Genomic DNA, 20,265 nt, shown 5'->3' with positions numbered 1-20,265 from the left:
TATCACTGCTCCTGGCTTTTGCTCTATTGGCTTGATTTTCTCAGGATTTTAGAATTCATGCAATGCTTACTGAGGCTTTTGTTTGTCTGATGCTTTTAGATTTATAGAAGATGTTAAGCCCTGACAATGAGAATCCAGCCTCTTGAGCTGGAATGCTCTTAGCTGCTAAAAAATCTGCTGGCTTGCATCAAAGTCATAAATACCATGATGTTGCTTCTGTCAAATCTCTTTATTGCACAGCCTGTGTGGGGAAGAGATTACTTTTGGTTTTTCCTCTTAGCCACCACGATAAACTTTTGATATGGAGTTGTGAGGAGAGGTGGAGGAAAGATGCCATTGGAAGAAGGGAACACAAATGGAAAATCAGGGTCCTGTCTAAAAACACATTCACTTTGCTATATGGGTGTCATCCAGCTTAAGAACTGCATTCACTTTTCAAAAAAAAACCCCAAAACCTTAGCATACTCCTCAATAGCAGTCCATCTTCCCAGACACTTTTGTAAGCTGCAACACTGAAAAACATAACCACCTACTATTTTTCCCAGTTGGTCAGAGTTTAAAGGGGAAAAAAAAAAAAAAAAGGAAAATTGTAGGCTCTGCAAAATCTTATATAACAGTTACAAAATTTCCAAACTCTCCTCTCTATTCTGGCTGTCAGCTAAAGATGTTGAGACACCCAGGGCTTTCTGGGCTCCTCTGTGAGTGGTTGCAATCACCTCTGAATGTTTTCATTATTAATAAAATCAATACTACCTGGCATCTATGTGACACCGAGATTCTCCATCACATTTTCAATCGTGAAAGTACGGAACCATCTGTCAAAGGACTTTGGAAGGTTTGGTTTTTGTCTTGAGCTGAAATTTTCTGTATATTTCTCAAATCATTGCAGGATTTATATAACTGACTTTTCTTAAAATGCTTTAGAAAGGAGGCTTATTTTCTGCTAATGAGGATGGAATAAAACTGCATCTGCTAAAACCTTTTTTAGCACTTCTGAATCTAAACAAAAATGGAAAATATGTAAAGAGTCAAGTTCAGCATAGTCCCTTTATAATGGTCTAAAAATAATCTGCCTGTAATGGATAAAAACAAACTTCTGGAAAATGTAACATTAAATTTTATATATTTGCTCTAAAAATACTGCATTGCTTCACAAAATGCGCTGGAATTCTGTTATCTCTGGATGAATCATCACCCTCCAGAGCTGTTACTAAGCTGCATGCTGTCCTTGGAAGTGCTTGGAAATGGTGCTGTGACAACGCTGGCCTGGGCAGCTGCTCCCTGGGGAGCACAGACACCTCCTCACACAGCTGAGCAAAGGGGAGCTTGGACACAAATTACAAGGATGCAGGAAGGGTTAAGCCAAGAACTTTCAGACTGACAGAAAGAAATATTATGACAAGACTGAGTCCGAAAAGATTCAGTTAAAGAGAGTCCTGAAGTGATGTTTTGATGTTTGGTGAAGTGATGAGGACTAGGAAATATGTTTTGCAATTCTTCACCTCTGTCACAAGTCCTTTTGTCATCAATTCCAGATCAACAGGGAAAAGCGAGAACAGATGCAAAGGAAGATGTGAAGTAGACTTAGACTTACAAGAGATTGCTATTGTCCATCCTTTTGTGTTTGCATCCCTCAGACTTCTCAAAAGCGCCACAAAGCACCAAATATCCAGATGGAAAGATGACATTCCCTTGTATTCACTTTTGATTCTATTGTCCTTCTCCAAGCCCTTGGTCACATATTTGATTGCTTATTTTAAGAGCAATGAAATGGTTGGTGGGAGCACTGAGGGAACATGGCAGGAAAGGGCTGTGAAGAGAAGAGGGTGTCCTGTAGCTTCCTCATGGGATCCATGGGGAGAAGGGGGTGTCTTGTCACCACCTGGGGCTATGGGGACACAGACTATTGCTGCGTACTTGGTCCTGGTGAGGCCACATCTGAGCACTGTGTCCAAATCGGGGCTCCTCTGTACAAGAAAGGCAAGGAGCTACTGGAGAGGGTCCAGCAGAGGCCACAAAGGTCATGGGGGGGTGGTCTGGAGCATCTCTTTTAAGAGGAGAGACTGCGAGAGCTGGGCCTGGTTAGTCTGGAGAAGACAGGACAGAGAGGGGAGCTCATTAATGCACATTAAGTTCTCAAAGGAGGTGCCAAGAGGATGGTGCCAGACTCTTTTCAGTGGTGCCCAGCGACACCACTAAAAAACTAAAACTCAAGAAGTTTAACCTCAATATGAGGAAGAACTTTACACTGAGGGCGGCAGCGCACTAAAAGCTGCCCATGGAGAGCGTGGAGTCTCCCTCTCCAAACCCACCTGGACGCGTTCCTGTGACACCTGCCGAGGTGACCCTGCCGGGGCAGGGCGGTGGGACGGGGTGATCTCCAGAGACCCCTTCCAGCCCCGGCAGCTCGGATATCCCGGGAGCAGCAGGCGTCTCTCCCCTCACGGGCCGCGGGCAGCAGCCGGGGAGGCGCCGCCTCCCGCCCCACACGGCCCGGCCGCGCCGCCGCCCCCGAGGCGGCCGCTGGGGCGGGGCGGCAGCGGCGGTGCCGCCCGCCCGTCCGTCCGCGCTACCCATGCCGGAGCCTCGCTGTGCTTCCTTCCCTTCTCCAGCCTGCCTCCCTTCTCCAGCCGCCCGGGATGGGCGTGCGGAGCGGCGGGCGCGGGCGGGAGCGGCGGGCAGCGCTGGGGCAGGCGGCACATGTGGGGCGGCCGCTGAGCGGAGCCGCGTCCCGCTGTGGGGCTCCCGCTCGCCGGCAGCGGGGCTGGGGACGGTGCCGGCGGCCTGGGAAGGGGCAGCGGTGAGGGGTCGAGCCCTAGTCCCGGGCATGGCGGAGACCCTGAGCCCCTGCTCCCCACGGGGCCAGTGCCAGCCCAGCATGGGCACCAATACCTCGTCTGCCAACGTGGACGCCAACGCCTCCTCCTCGGTGGTGGGCGGCAGCGCGTGGAGGGGCCGGGAGCCCTTCTCCATCTTCACCGTCCTCATCCTCACCCTGCTGGTGCTCCTGACAGTGGCCACCTTCCTCTGGAACCTGCTGGTGCTGGCGACCATCCTACGAGTGAAGGCCTTCCACCGGGTGCCCCACAACCTGGTGGCCTCCACGGCGGTGTCGGACGTGCTGGTGGCGGCCCTGGTGATGCCGCTGAGCCTGGTGAAGGAGCTGTCGGCGGGACGGCGGTGGCGGCTGGGCCGGGAGCTGTGCCTCGTGTGGGTGTGCTTCGACATGCTGTGCTGCACGGCCAGCATCTGGAACGTGACGGCCATCGCCCTGGACCGCTACTGGTCCGTCACCCGGCAGCTGCAGTACACGCTGCTCGCCCGCCGCCGCATCTCCAACGTGATGATCGCTCTCACCTGGCTGCTGTCCGCCGCCATCTCCCTCGCCCCGCTGCTGGGCTGGGGGGAGACCTACAGCCCCGAGCAGGAGCGCTGCCAGCTCAGCCAGGAGCCGTCCTACACCATCGTCTCCACGGGCGGAGCCTTCTACCTGCCCCTCTGCGTGGTGCTCTTCGTCTACTGGAAGATCTACAAGGCGTCCAAGTTGCACATGGGGGCCCGCAGGAGGAACGCCGTGGTGCCCCTGCCCGAGGCTGCCCAGGTAAGGCCGGGCAAGGGGAGGGAGCCCTCGCTGCTCCCCCGGGCACTGCGCTCCTGCTTCTCGCAGCTCCGGCCCTCACCCCTGCCAGGGTGGGTTCGGCACTGCGAGAAGGCTGCGAGGTGCCCTGGGGGTGCTCCCGTGTGTGTGTTTGACTTTGTCACAGACTGGACGTGAGCAGTGATTAGCCAGTCAAAGAGTGCAGCTCCTGGAGAAGAGCTTTATTCTTATTTTTTCCTTGTTTTATAAGAGTAAGGGACAGGTGCGCTCACTGCCGGTTGGGAGAGACATTTGAAAATTGTCTCTTTGTTCTGAATTTGCCATTCCTTGGTGGTTTTTTCCCATCTTTATGTTCTTTATAGCATTAGTGGGGTAAAAAAAGTCATAAACAGATCCCCACCTCCTGTACTGAGATAAATGTGCACTTATCTACCACCACACTTTGTGTGTCGGAGTAGATTTTGGTAAGCAAATAATGCACTATACACAATATAAACTTATATATATTGATGTGCTTAGGCTATTTTTCCTTGAATGCTGCTCACTGCATAGTGTTGAAGCAATGAGCAATCGTTTCTGGTTTAAAATTACCTGCTGGCTTCAAAACCATGTTCTTATCCCAAAGATTGTCTGTAATCCTGCAGTGCCCTAGCCATTTGGGAGGTCTCATTCATTTTGGGGATACACCTTGCTGACAGGAAAGCTGTGTCCCTTCAGAAAGGTTGGGGTTGGCTCCCTGTGCTCTCTAAGTCAGGCTCTCTGCATGATGCTGCTGTCACCCATTCCATGCCTCCACCGTGCTTGGCTGTGCTCTCTGTAAACTGTCCCTGCTTTCTGTCACATACTCTTGCTCTCATTCCTACCAATCTTTATGTTTTTGTGATTACACGTTGCACTTCCTAAGCCCAGTCCCTTCCCAGTAGCCAAAGATGAGCTGTGTGGATCTTAGAGATACCTACAGAGAACATTTTGTTCCATTGGGGTTAATCCTGCAGAGCCTCATTCCCCTGCAAAATCCTATCTTAGATTTGGAGGCAAGGAAGCTCATTATGATGGTCACAAGTAAGAGACTGTAGGTTGTGTCCCCAGATAATTGCATAATTGCACTGGCAATAATTGCATAATACACTGGCAATTATGTGTGATTAGACTTGCAGATTTGGATCGTAATATCTTGAAGCTGCTTCTAATACATATTGGTTTATGAAGGTATCTTCTATGAAAAAGCAAAAAATGTGTTAGAAAAGTAGAGAATATCTCCTCTAGTGGCATTTTTTTTCTTAGGATCTTCAGGCCCTAGTTTGCTCCAAATTTCTTCCAAATTGTTTTAAGTACAGTGAAAGTATTGCTTGGAGCTAATGTATAATCTCTTCAAGCACAAAAGCCAGCTGATTGTTTGTAGTGTTTTTGCATGCTCTATCTTTTACATACACACATACCCATACAGGAGTAGTTGTCTGGAATCTAAAATTCTGGGAAGTGAAATGAGCTGAGGCATTGCTGCTCGAGCCAGTGGAGAGACACCTCACATGACAGTTTTAGCAAGACTGAGTCTGGCTGCAAAATGTCATAGTTCTGTCTGCAGGAGGCCCTGAGCACGGCTGCCAGGTGAGTGCTTTTTGTGATGCAAAGTCTGGGGGCTGGTCTAGGCTGCACTGACAAAAGGGCTCTGTCACAGTGAGCTACACGCCCATTTTGGAGGGGTTATTGCAGTAGCAGCAGATGCTCAAGCCAGTAGGTCTTCTTTCTCATTGGTGTGATTGGCATATCAACTGTGATTGACTTCTCCTGACAGGCATTCTTGAGTCTGCAATTGGTGTGTAGTGGCAACTTCCTCTGTTGTCCCAGCAGCTCCATTTGCTGACTTAAATTAAAAGACTTCTGTGATTCAGATGCAAACTTAACTCCTCACCTGAAGGAAGAGCTGATGCTGCACACATATACATTAAATGAACTCATTGATCAAGCAAGCTGGCATTCAGGATGCATTTCTTGTTTTCTTTCTAAATTAAGATGCTGAGATGTACTCACCAAGTGTTATCCTGATCCTTTTTAAGCTTGTAGTAGTAGGATCCATCACTTTCACAGGAAGAGTAGCAGTTCCCCAGCGAATTCTGGAGGGGAATCTTCACACACATCACTACTGTTCTTTGGCAATAACCCTGTTGTTTTTTTTAACATGCAAACACAAAGGTAACGTTGCCAAGCTTTGCTTCTCTGCATGCAGGGGTGAACAGGCTCAGCATCAGCTCTGTCCTCTCTGATGGGGCAAATTCTGTTCTGCTTCTCATGGTTTGCCCATCAGTTCATTCTGATTTTCCCATTCTTTCTCCCTTGATGTTTCTCCTCCCTCTACTTTCTTCCATCTCCATTCTCAGAGAATGCTCTCCTGTCATGCTCACCCTGGCAACATTTTCCTTCTGTCATTGTGATCTGGATGTGAATTCCCCTCTGCATCTATGTCAGTCCTCACTCCAGGTTGCCCTGCTCCAGCTGATCCGAGGAATATTAGCAGGGATTTTTTGGCAGACGATGCCCAAGGCTGGCAGTGCTTCCCAGTCTGGAGGTGAGCAATCACAGCAGTGATCCCTGCTGGGAGAGACATCTGTGTTGCACTCAGGAATGAGCTGTCAGGTAGTGCTGGACTGGAACTGCTCAGCAGGGCTGCACTTGGTGGCCTGAGGTACAACCAGCTGGTTAATTCTGAGGACAGAAAAGGTCTGAGTTCATAGTACTCAGATGCCAGTAGGGATGTCTTAGAAAAACCAATGCACCAAAAAGAAAAGATACCCAGTAGGGTATCTTGGAGAAAACCAATGCACCAATGCACCAAGTGGAGCAGTGAGGGTGATATCTTGATGTTTGTCAGCCAGTAGAGTCAGGCACCAAAGTGCTTTGCAGGTTGCCTGTATATGTGTGTGTTTGTGTATATATATATATATATATATATATATATATAATGGTTTGGGGCTTTTTCACAGAGAAAGGGCATTCCTTTCAAACTGGGAGCTGGCATACATACCTTATGTTCCTACACTCTTACAGAGCTGCAGAATAGAATAGGTACAAAATAACTACTCTGAGTCATTCTTTGGTTAAAATTTTACTTGTGTTTTTGAAAAATACTTTTCAAAACCTTTGAAAAAATTCGGGTGAGGGAGATGGATGTGAAACATCTGAGGTGCTTCTGGTTTTAATGACAGCTTGGTTTTTCTTTCCTTTGAAATAAAATAATTGCCAAATTGGGATCCTAAATTAAGCTGGTGCTTTTATAATTTTTGGTTTGCCAATTATGAAACTCCCTGAAAAGTGAATTCTGCTGGCAACACTGACATGGGTGACCCTCATTAAAAACCTAGTGACATATCATCACTGACAGAGAGCTATGCTCTGTCACACCTGGTTGACAGCAGGCAATAATTCTCTTTCTAAACAGTCCAATTGAAATAAATGAGACTGCTTGAAAAGCAGCAGATACTGCTGGAGAGTGCCCTTTTAAATCAATGAAATCACTTGTAGCATAGGGATAGCCCAGCAAAACCAAGGAGGATGGGATCTGAATGTCTGCATTACTTACATGTAGCAACTGCAAAACCAGGTTTAAATTTTCATGGGAAGAGTTAAAAATCAAGTTCTGTTGATGATTGGTGGAGGTTTTGTTGTTTTTCTTCTTTTGTTTTGTTTTTGTTTTTTTATTTCTCCCCTCTCAAAGTATGTGTATATAAAAACATTAGGCATGATCCTTAAGAGTTTCGTGAGAGTCTTTCCCACTATGGATAACATCAGGCCCCAGAGCTCCAGAGGTGCTGTGTTGTTCTGCATCTTGGCCCATTCAGCTTCTCCAACTCACTTAACCAGTCAGGACAATGTGGGAGAAAAAAAATAGATTCTCCTTTTCTGAAGGGATCTCAGACCTTTTATTTCTTATTTGGGCCTCTGCACAAGTAGAAGAGATGGGTCAGGAAACAAAGTTCAGCTGTCCAGAACAGGTGCAAAAAATGTCCAGGAAAGAGTGAGGCAGGAAGCAAAGTGGGGTGGGTAGTTATTTCCTAGGAGAAATACAGTTAGTCCTGCTTACAGCAGAAGAAAGTCCTGTGAGAGAAAGCAGGTGTTCTTCTCCCTGTCAAATGAGCTGTTTGTCATGTTGGTGGAGCATCCAAGACAGTGTAGACCTTTCTTTGTTTTGATCCTTTGTTGTGCATTTAGCTTCTTGTGCTCTTTTTCAAAGAGCAAGGAGTGTGCCAGGGCTGCACTGAGGCAGTAGTGACCTTTGCTGAACCACACTGTGATAGGCAAAGCTCTATATTTGTGATACTAAGGCAGATTTGATTGATGTTTATCATTACTGTTGTTTTGTTAGTGCAGGCCCTGCAGGTGCAGGACAGACACACACAGAGCACCTGCTACAAAGGACCAGTAATAACAATCATTAAAGCTGTAAGGAACATTTTTAAATCAAGGGATTTTGTCAGAAGCTCCTTGGTGGCATGTTTTCTATGACATTCTAGGAACACAGGAATTGGGAACATGTATCCATTTAGGAGTAGTAATTTACTGGGGACAGACAAACAAGACAAGAGGCAATGAACTGTAATTGCTGATCGGTGTACAGAAAAATAAATTCTGGAATACAACCAAACTCCTTTGTGACTGTAGAAGGATTTGTACTTGAGCTCATCTCCTTCATTTACTTTTTATTAGTCTCACAGAACAGCAGTTATCTCTGCAGTTCTCACAGCCCATTGTCCTGGAAATAGCTGATTTCCCGAGTTCTGAACCAAATTCTGGCCTCAGAGGAGCAGTCCTTTCATGCCAGCTATTTCCCCAGTGCTCCTGACTCGCAGCTCCTGGAGCAGTGCCCGGGCAGATGGAAGGAAATCTGTGCCCGAGGCAGAGTGTGCTGCTAGACACTGAGTGAGAACAGTGTGCAGCACTGCAGAGATGGCTCCAGCACACCCATGGACTGCTCTAATTTACAGTCAGTGACCACCTCTTCTGCTGTCACAGCCTGCCTGCTAGTGCTCATCACTACACCCAAAATGGGGCAAAGGTTCTATACTTGTCCTTTGTTCTGTGTGGCATGGAGATAAAGGTCAGCTGTTGCGACTTACATTGGAAAGTGGAGTCATGAGAAGCCTCTGGGGCTGGCACTGGGAACTGCAGATTTGATGCAGTTAGAGCTGCATTTAGTTCTAGCAAGTAATTTACAAAACATACCATGATCTAGTAATTTACAAAACGTACCATGATCTAGTTTCACTTGCTGTTTTGTTTTCAGAGGCCTGACCTAACAACTAGGGAAGTTTATAAAAACTCCTCTTACTTCAGTAGGGGCTTGACCAGGCTGAAAATGCTGGCTTCATTGTGGAAAACACCTGAGGGCTGAGGTATCTTCTAGCCAAGGAAACGAAATAACCTTTCTTACAATATGCTATTAAGTGATAAAGGGGTCACTGCTAGGAAATTCTGCAGTCAGAAGTAGTGAGAAGGCTCTGATTTGATTTTGTGATTTGATGATGGCACACAGCAAGCTCTATCTTATGAGCAAGAGTTGAAGGTTAACTACAGTACCAAACTGTGCCTGATGCTCAAGAGAAGTCCTTTGTATGGCTGTTCCCAAGAGGCACTTAGGTAACTGCTCCTCAGGGCTAAAACATAATCTTTCAGGGTTGCTTGTCACAGATTTGTCCTCGTGTCATACATTCATCCCTTTTTGCACAGTGTGATTAAGGACGTGCAGAGCAAGTCCTGCAGACAAATGGTGTGATCCTTGCTACATGAGGGGTGTCCCATTTTAATTGTCAGAACAGATGTGATTTTCATTTCCCTCCATTACTTGCCTGTGCCCATAATCTGCTGCCCTTACGTTCTGCAGCCCTGGCTCATGTCTGAGGGTGCAGACAGGGATATCCATCCTGAAGAGTGATTGTTCAGCCACTGCCAGTGCTTCACTGTCTGAATTGCTGTGCTCATACTGAGTACAGGCTCTCCTTTATTACAAAGGTAGCACGTGAATGTGCAATGCGTAGCTAATTTAACAATGGCCCCTATTTGGAGTGCCTGTGAATTATCACTCAGGCAAATTCTACAGCCTTAAGCTGTTGCTTTTATTGCGCTCCCTTAATAACTGTAGTGCCTAGAAGAGCTTTTTAATATCACAGACACTTCTATCTTCAGATTAAAATCTCTAAGGAGTGTCTTCATCTGGTCAGACTCAAAGCACACAAATAACTTCTGCCCAGAAGCTGTTTGCCCTCAGTGAGAGGAGACAAGAAGCACTGTTGACAGCCTGGAGTAGCTGAAATTTTTTCCTCTCTTGTATAACTTCTACTGAAGCCAGAATTTGAACTGAAGGTCAGTTGAAATGGTGTTTTTCTGGCAATGGTGTACTTTTTGAGAAAGTACAGAATCACAGAATGGTTGGACTTGGAAGGGACCTCTGGAGATGATCTAGTGCAAGCCCTGCTGAAGCAGTTCACCTAGAGCAGGTCTGGAGGCCATGCAGCAGCATGAGTCTGGTGCAGGGATAGGCAGCAGACACAGGCCCTTGTTAGCCTGCCTTAACAACCTCATTTCCCTTAGGTTTGAAGGCATCCAAGACAATAAATTGAAAAAGAGTCCCACAATACACATGGTACCAGGTACTCTTTATTTAACTCTGTCTGTCAGCTACACTTGGCAGCTTTTCCATTGTAATGAGTTTGGCACTCTGGGGCATTTTCTTTCTTTTAGCATGGAAGGAATGAAGTCCAGGCCTTTTGTGGTAGGTGCACAGATGTTGTGCTGTCATTTAAAAGTAATACTTCACTCAAACAAACTGTCTTGGTAAGAAACTGTGTTTGCTTTTGTTTGAGGTGAAGGAAGCTTCGCAGGAACCACAGATGGTGTTTACAGCTCGTCGTGCTGCTATCACTTTCCAGACAGATGGAGAAACATGGAGAGAACAGAAAGAGAAAAAGGCAGCTCTGATGGTTGGCATCTTAATTGGAGTTTTTGTACTGTGCTGGATCCCTTTCTTCATCACAGAATTAATAAGTCCCCTCTGTTCCTGCAACATCCCACCCATCTGGAAAAGCATCTTTCTTTGGCTTGGCTACTCAAATTCTTTCTTTAATCCTCTCATTTATACAGCATTTAACAAAAATTACAACAATGCCTTCAAGAACCTTTTTATAAAGCAAAGATAAAAGGGGACACAGAGGAGAAAACAATTATTGCATAATAGAGAGATTTCTTGAGGGAAACATGCCTGTGATATGAACAGTTGCCATGCACAAGAGCTACTTGAGGGAATTTAGGAGCAGTGAAAAAGAAGATGGAAGATGTCTGGATATAAACCTACTGAGAGTTTACAGTTCCCCCTTAGAAATACAGATGTGCTACGCCAGTGTTTGGCAAAGAAGGTGGAAGCAGGGAATGCCTCCCGTCTGCCCTTCAATCATCACAGGCTGAGCGAGGTGTGGCCGGTGCCGCGGCTGTCACACCCAACACGGCTGATCCCGCCCAGCCAGCGCCGGGGCCCTGCTGGAGCTCTCCTCATTAGCAAAGGCACCCGTGGGAGCTGCTAATTGAGCACTACTGACATGTTGGTGATATGAACAGGATGCTGGCTTCGGGTTTGAGATTTATTTGGGAGGGAATAAACATGCTGCAGTCAATCAGTCCTTGAGTTGATGTGAAATTAAAGAGGATGACCAAGCAGCTCAGAAACACAGCCTGGCAGGACTGAGGGGCTGTGTGCTCTGCAAGCAGCAGGGCTTGATGGGCAGGCTTGCTCAGACAGGGCTCAGCTGTGTCCCCTGGGCTTAAGTGAAACTCAAGGAGCAAGGATAGAATTATTCAGAGCCCCTGAGAATGTGTTCTCACTGCTTGCACAGGAGGGTCCAGTGAGGATTTTTCACTTGTGTTGTCCTCTCTCACTCTGCCAGGCTTAGACTCTCCCTGTTTTATGAAACCCAGGTGAGCTCAGGATAGACACCAACACCTCCAAGTGAATGGGGACTGTGTGCATGGTTATTTCGTGCTACCATAAACCTGAGCAGGCATCTGTGTGACAAACACCACACAGGATGCTCAGTGACACCAGGTGTGCTGGCAGCAGAGTGTGGCTGCTTGGCAGTGGTGGGTGAGTGCCTGCACCATGTCTGGGGCCTTTGCACCATCAATGTGCTCATCACCCAACCTGTGTGAAGGCCACAGTTTGTCAGCTGGCATCAACTTCCTCCTACTGTAACAAAGGTCTTGATGCCATCAGATTTAAGAGACTCCCCAAAATCCAAAGAGACTCAAACCTAAGCCTTAAATCATTTTCCCAAGATCTGACAAATATCCCTGTCCCAACAATATATACATACATAATCTATTTCCTTGCATACTGCCAAGTCCATCTTGCTCCATATTTGTTTCTCTGGTGGGTTTTACTTCCTCCCCTGCTCTGAGTGGGAGAGCTGACAGCATCTCTGAGTATTTCTAGCTTGGCACAGAGTCCCAGGAAGCTTAAGGGAGCTTGGCTGCACCTCAGGAGCACAGTGTATGGTGTGGTCAGGTGGTGCTGTGACAGTCCAGTGTGACCTGCTGTGCCCACAGCCACCTGTGTGTCCTGCATTCCTGCAGAGGATGCTTCTCTCAATTTCAGTGGGAATTCGGAATTCAAATTTCTAAGAGTAGATAGAGTCAATAGAATTTCAAAGAGTTGTTAGACAGTGACTCAGACTTAAATGCTGATTTAAATAACTTTCCCTTGTGACTCTCAACTTGCCTGCATATGGAATAGCTACCATTCAAACCAGTGTTTGGAGGCTTAATTAAACCAGAAGGAAGGCACATACATAAGAGACTGAATGTTACTAAAACCTGCAGCCTCATTCAGAACCACTGACAAATTTTTCAAGTCAATTTTTTTCATGTAAGAGAGTCACTGCTCTTAAACCTTTAAAATCCAAACAGATGACATGGAAGGGGGAAATCAGAGGTCATCTTGAGCTGGTGTTGAAAAGCACACAAATCTTCTGCATGTGGCACTCCTGAAGTTTCTAATAATCATGTTTTGGACAAATTTTAGTGCCTGTACTCCCTGAGCTTGGTAAGCCAAGCCATTACTGTCACACAAATCCAATGCCAGCACTGGTGCCCTGGCCCATCCCAGTATGGCTGCAGTGATCTCCAGCTGCACATTCCAACTGACTGGAGCAGCACCCAGCTCCAGTTGCAGAAGCAGCACAGGCTGTGCAGGCACCCTCTGCCGTGGCTCTGAGCTTGGGAGGACACCACAGAGCTGCAAGGCCCTGTGCAGTTCCTGCAGCCTGCACTGCTGCAGACGCTGACCTGCAGCACAAGCAGGAGAGCAGCAGCAGAGCACTGACACAGCTCTCCTCCTCCTCAAGGATGAATTTAGCTCCCTTAGCAGGCGAGGCTGGGCCTCTGGAGCTCTGCTGTGAGGAGTTCTGAAGCTAAGCAGGCAGTGCTCTGCCCACCCAAGCATCTGTGCCAGCAGTGTGTTACAGTGATGGGCTCACACAGCCAGCCTCTGTACACACAATGAGAGGCAAGCAGAGCTTTCATTTCCTTGCAGTAGCTTTAGAAAGCTCTCAACAAATCAGCTTCCCACACTGGCTCTAAATGCAGACTGCATTTAGAAGGGGGGCAGCACAGATTCAGGATTTAAAATTCTGGTTTTTATTCACAGCTTGCGGTGAGGTGAAGAAAATATGTATCAGTGGTTGCTGCCTAACCTGCTGCATGCGCCCATATGAACTAAGGTTGATGACTAATGATAGTATCTTGACCATCCAAACAAAAAAAAAATATTCTAAAGAGACATCATTTGGCACAGCTTAGATGTTATGTATTTATTTCCCCAATAGAAGCTGCCAATTTGAGTACACCAATCATCTCTGCTTGTAACCAGTGGACTACTAGTTTTAAACTTTATTTCCTGACACTGAATTTGCTCCTAGAAAAATTTACTGAAGCCTTTTGCTCAGCAGAAGGGCAGAGTCACATCCTGGAGCAAGGCTTTGAGAATCCTGCATCAGCTGCATTGAGCCCATAATGTGCAGAAATGAAAGGGCTTTGGAAGATGAGCATGAGCAGACAATGCTAATAACCCTAATAAAGAAATTAGGTTTTGCTGCAAGTCCTGTAAATGGTATTTTACAAGGTAACAGCAAATGAGTTCAGGGCAAGACCTTTCTCTTTCAACAAGGAAATCCAGCAATACTGAAGAAAAATTCTGACAAAGTCTCAGTTCCTCACTTGCAACCAGCTGAGATGGAGAATTAAGGCAGATTCTCCTTGCTGTCAGTTCCTACCCAGGTATGAGGAGAAATGGCACCCAACACACAGAGCCTGTGCCAGAAAGCAAAAACAACTGATGGAATTGTTTTCACACCTTCACCAGCTCCTTTCTTCTCCTTTTCACATGGGCCTCACACCAAAGGTCATGGCCATCTGCCCTGGGCTCCATCTACAGCAGACAGTGAGTTATGATCTGGACTCTGATTTATCCTTTGTGAGCAACAACTGCATTCTACAAACCTCAGATTTATATCTTAGTCAAAATCACAAGATCCTAGGATCTCACATTTTTATAGTCCTCATGGAAGTTTCCAGGTTACTGTGTTTATAGCATGTAAGCATAAATTTTAACATCACACTGAACAAATAATCACAATTTATTCTACATGCAAGTTCATTATTTATCCTACCATTTACCATACCTAGGAAATTTTTCTTGATGCTAAAAAGCAATTGTGATTAAAATGGTAAATCCCAAATTGAAATGCTCATTCAAGTTACTTTTTTAGAGTTGCATGGTACATACACAAACACAGCACAGCTTGAATTCCCAAGCACATCTCCTTGGTGCCAAAGCTGAGTTATTCAATTTACAAACTAGAAAGAGCCTGACAGTTTTTATAGAGGACAAAGTTTGTAGACAGAAATAATGCCTCCTATATCAAAGCTGACTACAGAAAGTCTGCAAGCAGCACTCAATGCAGGTTTCCTTCTTTGAAGGAATGCTGAGTGTAAATTTTTCCTTCTTTGAAGGGACTTGGAATCTGATTTTGCCTTCATTATTTTGCTAGCTCTGGGCAGACTGACTTTTTGAACAGATTCAAGAGGAGCAGCCCAGATCTATTCTCTCACTAACCAGTGTGGGAGAGCAAGGTCCCAGCTGGCTGAGGGGGAAGGTTTTCATTCTGTTTGTGCTGAAGAAGCAGGACATCACAAACACAGTGACTCATTTAACTGTGGACACGATTCATCTTTTAATGCACTTGTGATTCAGGAGCCTGGGAAAGCTTCTGAGGCAAGTTCCACCTTAAAAACACGATATCAGAATGTCACTGGATTCCAAACATCCTTTATTTTATATCTGCTGCCATAGACAGCAATCGAACAGTGCTGTCATCAGTGTCAGTGGCAAAAAGGAACATGGGTCTTCTCCTGAAGATGTCATGTACATTAAGAAGTCAGTCCAAAATCCTGGAGTTAAGTACAAAAAGCAACTGTTTGAATTATAAAATACTGTATATACAGATATAAAAATGTCTCAGAAAGTGTCCCACAAAGTTTCTGAACTTTCAAGAGCAAGTCTTCAAAAGGGTAAGTAGGTTGTTGTCTTCAAAGGTGAGCATCAGTTCATTAGAGCAGAATGTCTCAATCTTTATCTTCCTATATTACAAGTGACAGACTCTGATTTTCATCCCAGCCAGGGATAACGTGGTGATCCTAGCATTAAGGTGTTTTTTTTTCCTGGAGCTATTAATTTAACAAGCACACTCTCTATATATAAAAATGAAATTTCAAAGAAATTTATACAACAGCTAGACTTTATAAAAATATAGATCTATAATTTTACACCAGGAATTATCCAAGGTAAGTTTTCATTTTCTTAGCCATTAGAAATTCATTGTTATCGTCTGGAATCCTATATATGGCTAGAGTATAAACTAAAATAATGTGAAGGTATTAGTGAAAAGTGAGTTTGAAGAATCTCATTCTGTGGGGTTTTTTTGGGCCAAAATTAACAAACTACTGCATTCTGCAGTGCTCATCCTGTGGGGTGGTGGACATACTACACAGTACGTGTAAATTTATTCCAGAATTTTCACCTAATTCAGTGTTAAAACCCAAATAAAAAAAACATTCCCACTGTCCTTACTGTAGGGGAAAAAAAACCCCAAACCCAAATAAATAAAATTAGACAGTATTTCTATTTTGCTGTACTGTGTTAACTCTTTACTGTGTAGTGGAGGCAATAATGAATAATACAGCCATGTGATGAGGGAATGTAAACTGAACACATACTGGAAAAACCAGACTTTTTAGCTGTGTGTATATATATTTTATATATATATATATCTATATATATATACATCTACATTGCAGTTATAACTGTCACCTCACAAAAGAGATTCAATGGACTGAACAATCTTCTATAAATTTCCCCAGCTGGAGCTCTTCAGGAAGAACTGGCTTTCAGCTTGGACAGCAGCACTTCATTCTTACGGCATTCCTGTTAACAGAGAGCAAACAGGTAAGGAGGAATTGCTCCTAACTCTGCTGCCTGTATCTCCACATCAACAGAACCAAACCCTTTCTTTCAGTTTGAAACATCTCCCAAATCCAAAGCAGCCTGGAGTGAGTGATGAGTTGAAGATAATTCTGATTCATCCATAATGTTATTCCAATGGCAATACTCATTAAACTTTATGACATGCAAGCCAGAAGGAGCACTGCCTGACCACCCATCTGAAGTTTTTGCTAAAGCAAATTCAGCTTTTTACTTATAAGTAAATAAATCTGAAATGGACATTACTTGTAGATGATCTGGAACTTCTCAGGATAGTTTGCAAAAGAGTCAGTGCTCAGGGAACAATTCTCAGTCAGGAAATATATTTCCACAAGTACACCTGTGTTCAGTACCACACCATGACTTTTTTATTTTTAAGGGTAGCAGAGTTGAGCAGCTCACATGGCAATGGAAGAAAAATAGGTAAAAAACCTAACAATAAATCTACTTAAATTCTGCAAGTAGGATGTAAAATTCTGCATGTCAGAGTAGCTGAACAGCCCTTGTCATTCTGCCAGAGTACACTGTCTGAAGCAGGAAGGAACTGTCTCAGAACAAAGCAGGAATAATTACACAAAGATGATTTTCCTCCAACATATGAAGCCAAATGACAATTTTGCCTGCAGCATTCCTTTTCATTCATTCATTCTCATGGAGACAGCAAGTAACAGAAGCCCATAATGATTAAAAGCTTGGGAAAGGCTAAATCAATGAAGTGTTATACAGTGCTTTCACAACCACTAGGCAACAAGGCTGGTTCCTGAAGATTCATGACCAAGATCCTGCATTTCCTCCTCATTCACACACATTTCCACACCCCTCTTTGCTCCAATAACTAACTGCTCACAGACCTTCATGAGATTCCACTTGAAAACCTAAATACACCAATTGCTTGATGACCTCTCCCTGTAACATGGAGAGGTGCCAATCTAGCAGTGAAAGAACTCCCAGAATCAAATTCAGAGTCCAAGATGCACATGGAGAAAATGACCAAGGTACATAATGAACATGGTGTGATAAGCATCATATCAGGAAATCTTGTGGATATGTTAATGCACAAATACATCAAAATGGGTCACTGAACATGACAGTTGAACGCAGCAGAAGTGTTCTTACCTCTTTAAATTCTTTCACTGTTTTGAAGTAAAGCCTCTGTTTCTCTAGAAGCTCTAAGTATTCATCATTCAACTGGTCTCTTCTCATTTTGTTTTCTTGCTTCTTCTTTTCCATCTGTTGGTATGCAGGAAGGGTAAGAGATCAGATGTATGGGATACACATGGACACTCTGCATAAGGAACAGCTATCTATAACACACTAGGGGAGACAGATACTTCATAAATTATACCCCTGGCTCATACTTGAAATGCAGTGAACATTTAGGTCAGCTCTTAAAAATTAAAAGCCTGATGCTGAAGTCTCACTACCAGTAGTGGCATTGTAGGTGCAGCTGGGAAAAGGGCACATGATGGTTGGGATTCTGAGGTGCTGCTGACCCTTTTCACAGTCTGAGAAACTGCCTGAGGTGAAGGTCTGACTGCACCCACCCAGTCCAAATGGAAGAGTTCTCACTGATTTCAGTGGCATTCAGTTGTCTCAGGCATTTAAATCACAACAGTGACAGTAATGAAGTTGAGGAGTATAAGATTCCTGTCAGACAGAGGTGTTATAACACCTCTGTCATACTCTATTCATTGACATTTAATAGTGAGAAGTTCCTGATCAATGTGAAAATAAATAATCCTTTTTAGTTGTTTGCCTAATTTGCACCTCATGTAACGGATAATAATTGTTCATAGAAAGATCCTAGAGGCTTTGCTGAGATAATTCCCAGGTTTTAGCAAAGAAAGTGAGGGGAGTCAGACCTTCATTCGATTCTGTTTGATGCCTTCTACAATCTGCTCCATCTGCCGCAAAAACTGCTCCCGAGATCCGGACGACGCCATGGCTCTGGAAAGAAGAAAATGGAACACCTGACAGGGATATGGGACACTGTGTCTCAGCTGCTGCTGTCTTGCACATCTACCCATGTCCAAAGTTCTCACTGCTTAGTGTTCTGTGTAAAAATTCATCCTTTTAATCACTGGTACCACTGACAGTGCAGCTCTTCGGCTACCAAAGAGATGGGCACAGAGAGCTCAGAGCCCGTCTCAGGTGTGCTCCCTGTCAGCTCGAGTCTGCTCCTTGCTCTCCTGTGCTCTACAGAAATCAACTGCTAAAAACTAAATGAAAAGTTGTACAATTTCTCAGTGGAATAGGGAAAGCCTAGAAGTCATTTTAGACCTCAAAATCATTATTTTAGACCTCGAACTCATTGGAGAAAAATAAACGCTGGCTGATTCACACACTGATCTTTGACCATGAACTTCCAAGGCAATCACAATTTTACACAGACTCCACAATATATCAAAATCTCCAAATACAGAGGTAGTTTATAATAAACATGTCTGAAATACGTCCAGTCTAATGTTTTGTACATAATGTAATAACCACAACTCCACAAAAAGGAGGAAAAGACTTAAATTAACTCCAGGAAAATTATGACTGAATTTCCACATCTAAAGAGTCAGATATTAAAAACATATGTTAGCTATAAAAATTACGTAATTCCAAGTCTGTGATTCCCCAAACTGGCTTAAACAGAGTTAATAAACTCTTCTATAAATCAGTTTATGACTATAAAATCTTCTAAGAAATTTTTAGTCTCTATAACTGGTGCCCACTCCCATTTGTCCAACCAACTCTACCACTTTGCAACTATTACAAGATAAAGAACTATAACTTACTGGTGGAAGTTGTCATGGATAGAATTCAGTAAGTTAACCTGTGAGTTGGAAAAAAAATGATGAAAATACACATTTGTCTTTCTGGTATGAGTTTTCACAGACAATAAGATGAATTTTAGTTTAAAAAGTAACTATATAGATAATGCCTTCAAAAGCAGACAGATGTACAAAAATCACCATGAGTTTTCTTTCAGAAGATAAACCACAATCCTTTTGATTTAGTAAAATCTATCCCACTGGTTGAATGACAGAAGCAAAAGTGTTGGACCACAACTGATATTTTTAATTTTACTGGTACTCAATTATAGCACTGAGAGTTTTCCAGCATGATGCCTTCCCAAACTAAAGCAATAAAGTGAAATGGCCTGTACATGTGTTTAACATGTGTTGGAATTTGACATAAAAGCAGATGCTGGTCCAGTGTTCAATGGTGATTGTTGACATGTGCACAAGCACATCACAAATAAACAGGAAAGAAACACTTTTGCCTTTGAGATGGGAACCACTCAACACAATCTGTTTCCACACAGGGTTCTGAAGACTCTCCAAGCAGTGCAGTATCAGCAGGTGAATTCCTGCACTGCTTTCCTTGTGCAGATGAGGTTTACAGATTCCCTACCAGCCATGCATCATAACTCACTCTGCTGCTTATGGGTATTTTACTGGGTACTAAAAGGTGAACTCATAAAAAGCACAGAATGGCATTTCAGAGGTGTGGCTTCTTTTACAAGAGAGTAGCATTGCACCCAATGAAGACAAAAATAGACATTTATAACATTTACTCCCAGGAATATTTTGCTGTTTGTATAAATTCCCCCAACTAATAAAACTATATGGAATACATCCTATGTAACTGCCTTTGATTTTTTTTCCTGTTTTTTACATATTGCCTAGAGCATTAAAATTCAACAACTGGAAATTAATGTGATCCTTTCTCTCAGCTTTGAATACATCTTGCAAGTCTCCTGTGGTTAAGCCTTCCCAGCAGTTTCTCCTTTTGAGAGAAACTTGAAGAGTTCTGCACTAAGCAAACCCAAGGGCTGCAAACAGAATCACCTGCCCCACTGCCACAGAAAACTGAACTCATCTCTCCTAAATCTAAAATCCTCCACCTGAATGAGATAGCAATAAGCAGGCATGGCAGAATCTGCAGGTGTTCCTGACCCTTGGATAAATTCAAACAAATTCTGAACAGACTCCCAAGCAGCCAAGGTGCTTAGGAATTCCTGTCATTTACAGCAGTGAAAATATTGCATTACTCATCAATATTTGCCATGTTCACATCCCTGCCTCAAGATACTTCCACT

General features: G+C 44.2%; 2 protein-coding genes across 4 annotated transcripts in view; one reads left to right on the top strand and one right to left on the bottom strand.

Moving 5' to 3' along the window:
• The first annotated feature begins 2,571 nt into the window (after positions 1-2,571).
• LOC118689186 (5-hydroxytryptamine receptor 5B-like) lies at positions 2,572-19,806 on the top strand. Of its 3 annotated transcripts, none has more exons than XR_004980574.1 (3): positions 2,572-3,601; positions 10,453-15,205; positions 16,055-19,806. XR_004980574.1 is itself a non-coding variant. In XM_036387318.1 (2 exons), the coding sequence occupies exons 1-2, from the start codon at positions 2,576-2,578 to the stop codon at positions 10,783-10,785; spliced, it is 1,359 nt and encodes a 452-aa protein (XP_036243211.1). In that variant the 5' UTR covers positions 2,572-2,575; the 3' UTR covers positions 10,786-19,806. The 3 variants fall into 3 exon arrangements, 1 of the variants encoding a protein (XP_036243211.1); XR_004980575.1 differs by having other exon boundaries at positions 10,453-16,139; positions 19,489-19,806; XM_036387318.1 differs by having other exon boundaries at positions 10,453-19,806.
• Positions 14,944-20,265, bottom strand: part of CCDC93 (coiled-coil domain containing 93) — a 32,895-nt gene continuing 27,573 nt past the window's right edge. Inside the window, exons 20-23 of the mRNA XM_036387317.2 lie at positions 18,959-18,996; positions 18,038-18,122; positions 17,292-17,405; positions 14,944-16,118 (exon numbers count right to left, since the gene is read on the bottom strand). Coding sequence (XP_036243210.1) covers positions 16,065-16,118; positions 17,292-17,405; positions 18,038-18,122; positions 18,959-18,996 — 291 coding nt within the window. The 3' untranslated portion in view covers positions 14,944-16,064. The remainder of the gene's footprint in view (positions 16,119-17,291; positions 17,406-18,037; positions 18,123-18,958; positions 18,997-20,265) is intronic.

Source organism: Molothrus ater, chromosome 7 (genome assembly GCF_012460135.2).
Source record: "Molothrus ater isolate BHLD 08-10-18 breed brown headed cowbird chromosome 7, BPBGC_Mater_1.1, whole genome shotgun sequence".
NCBI lineage: Eukaryota > Metazoa > Chordata > Aves > Passeriformes > Icteridae > Molothrus > Molothrus ater.
Note: the sequence above shows the minus strand (reverse complement) of the source record. Positions and strands in the feature narration are given on the sequence as shown.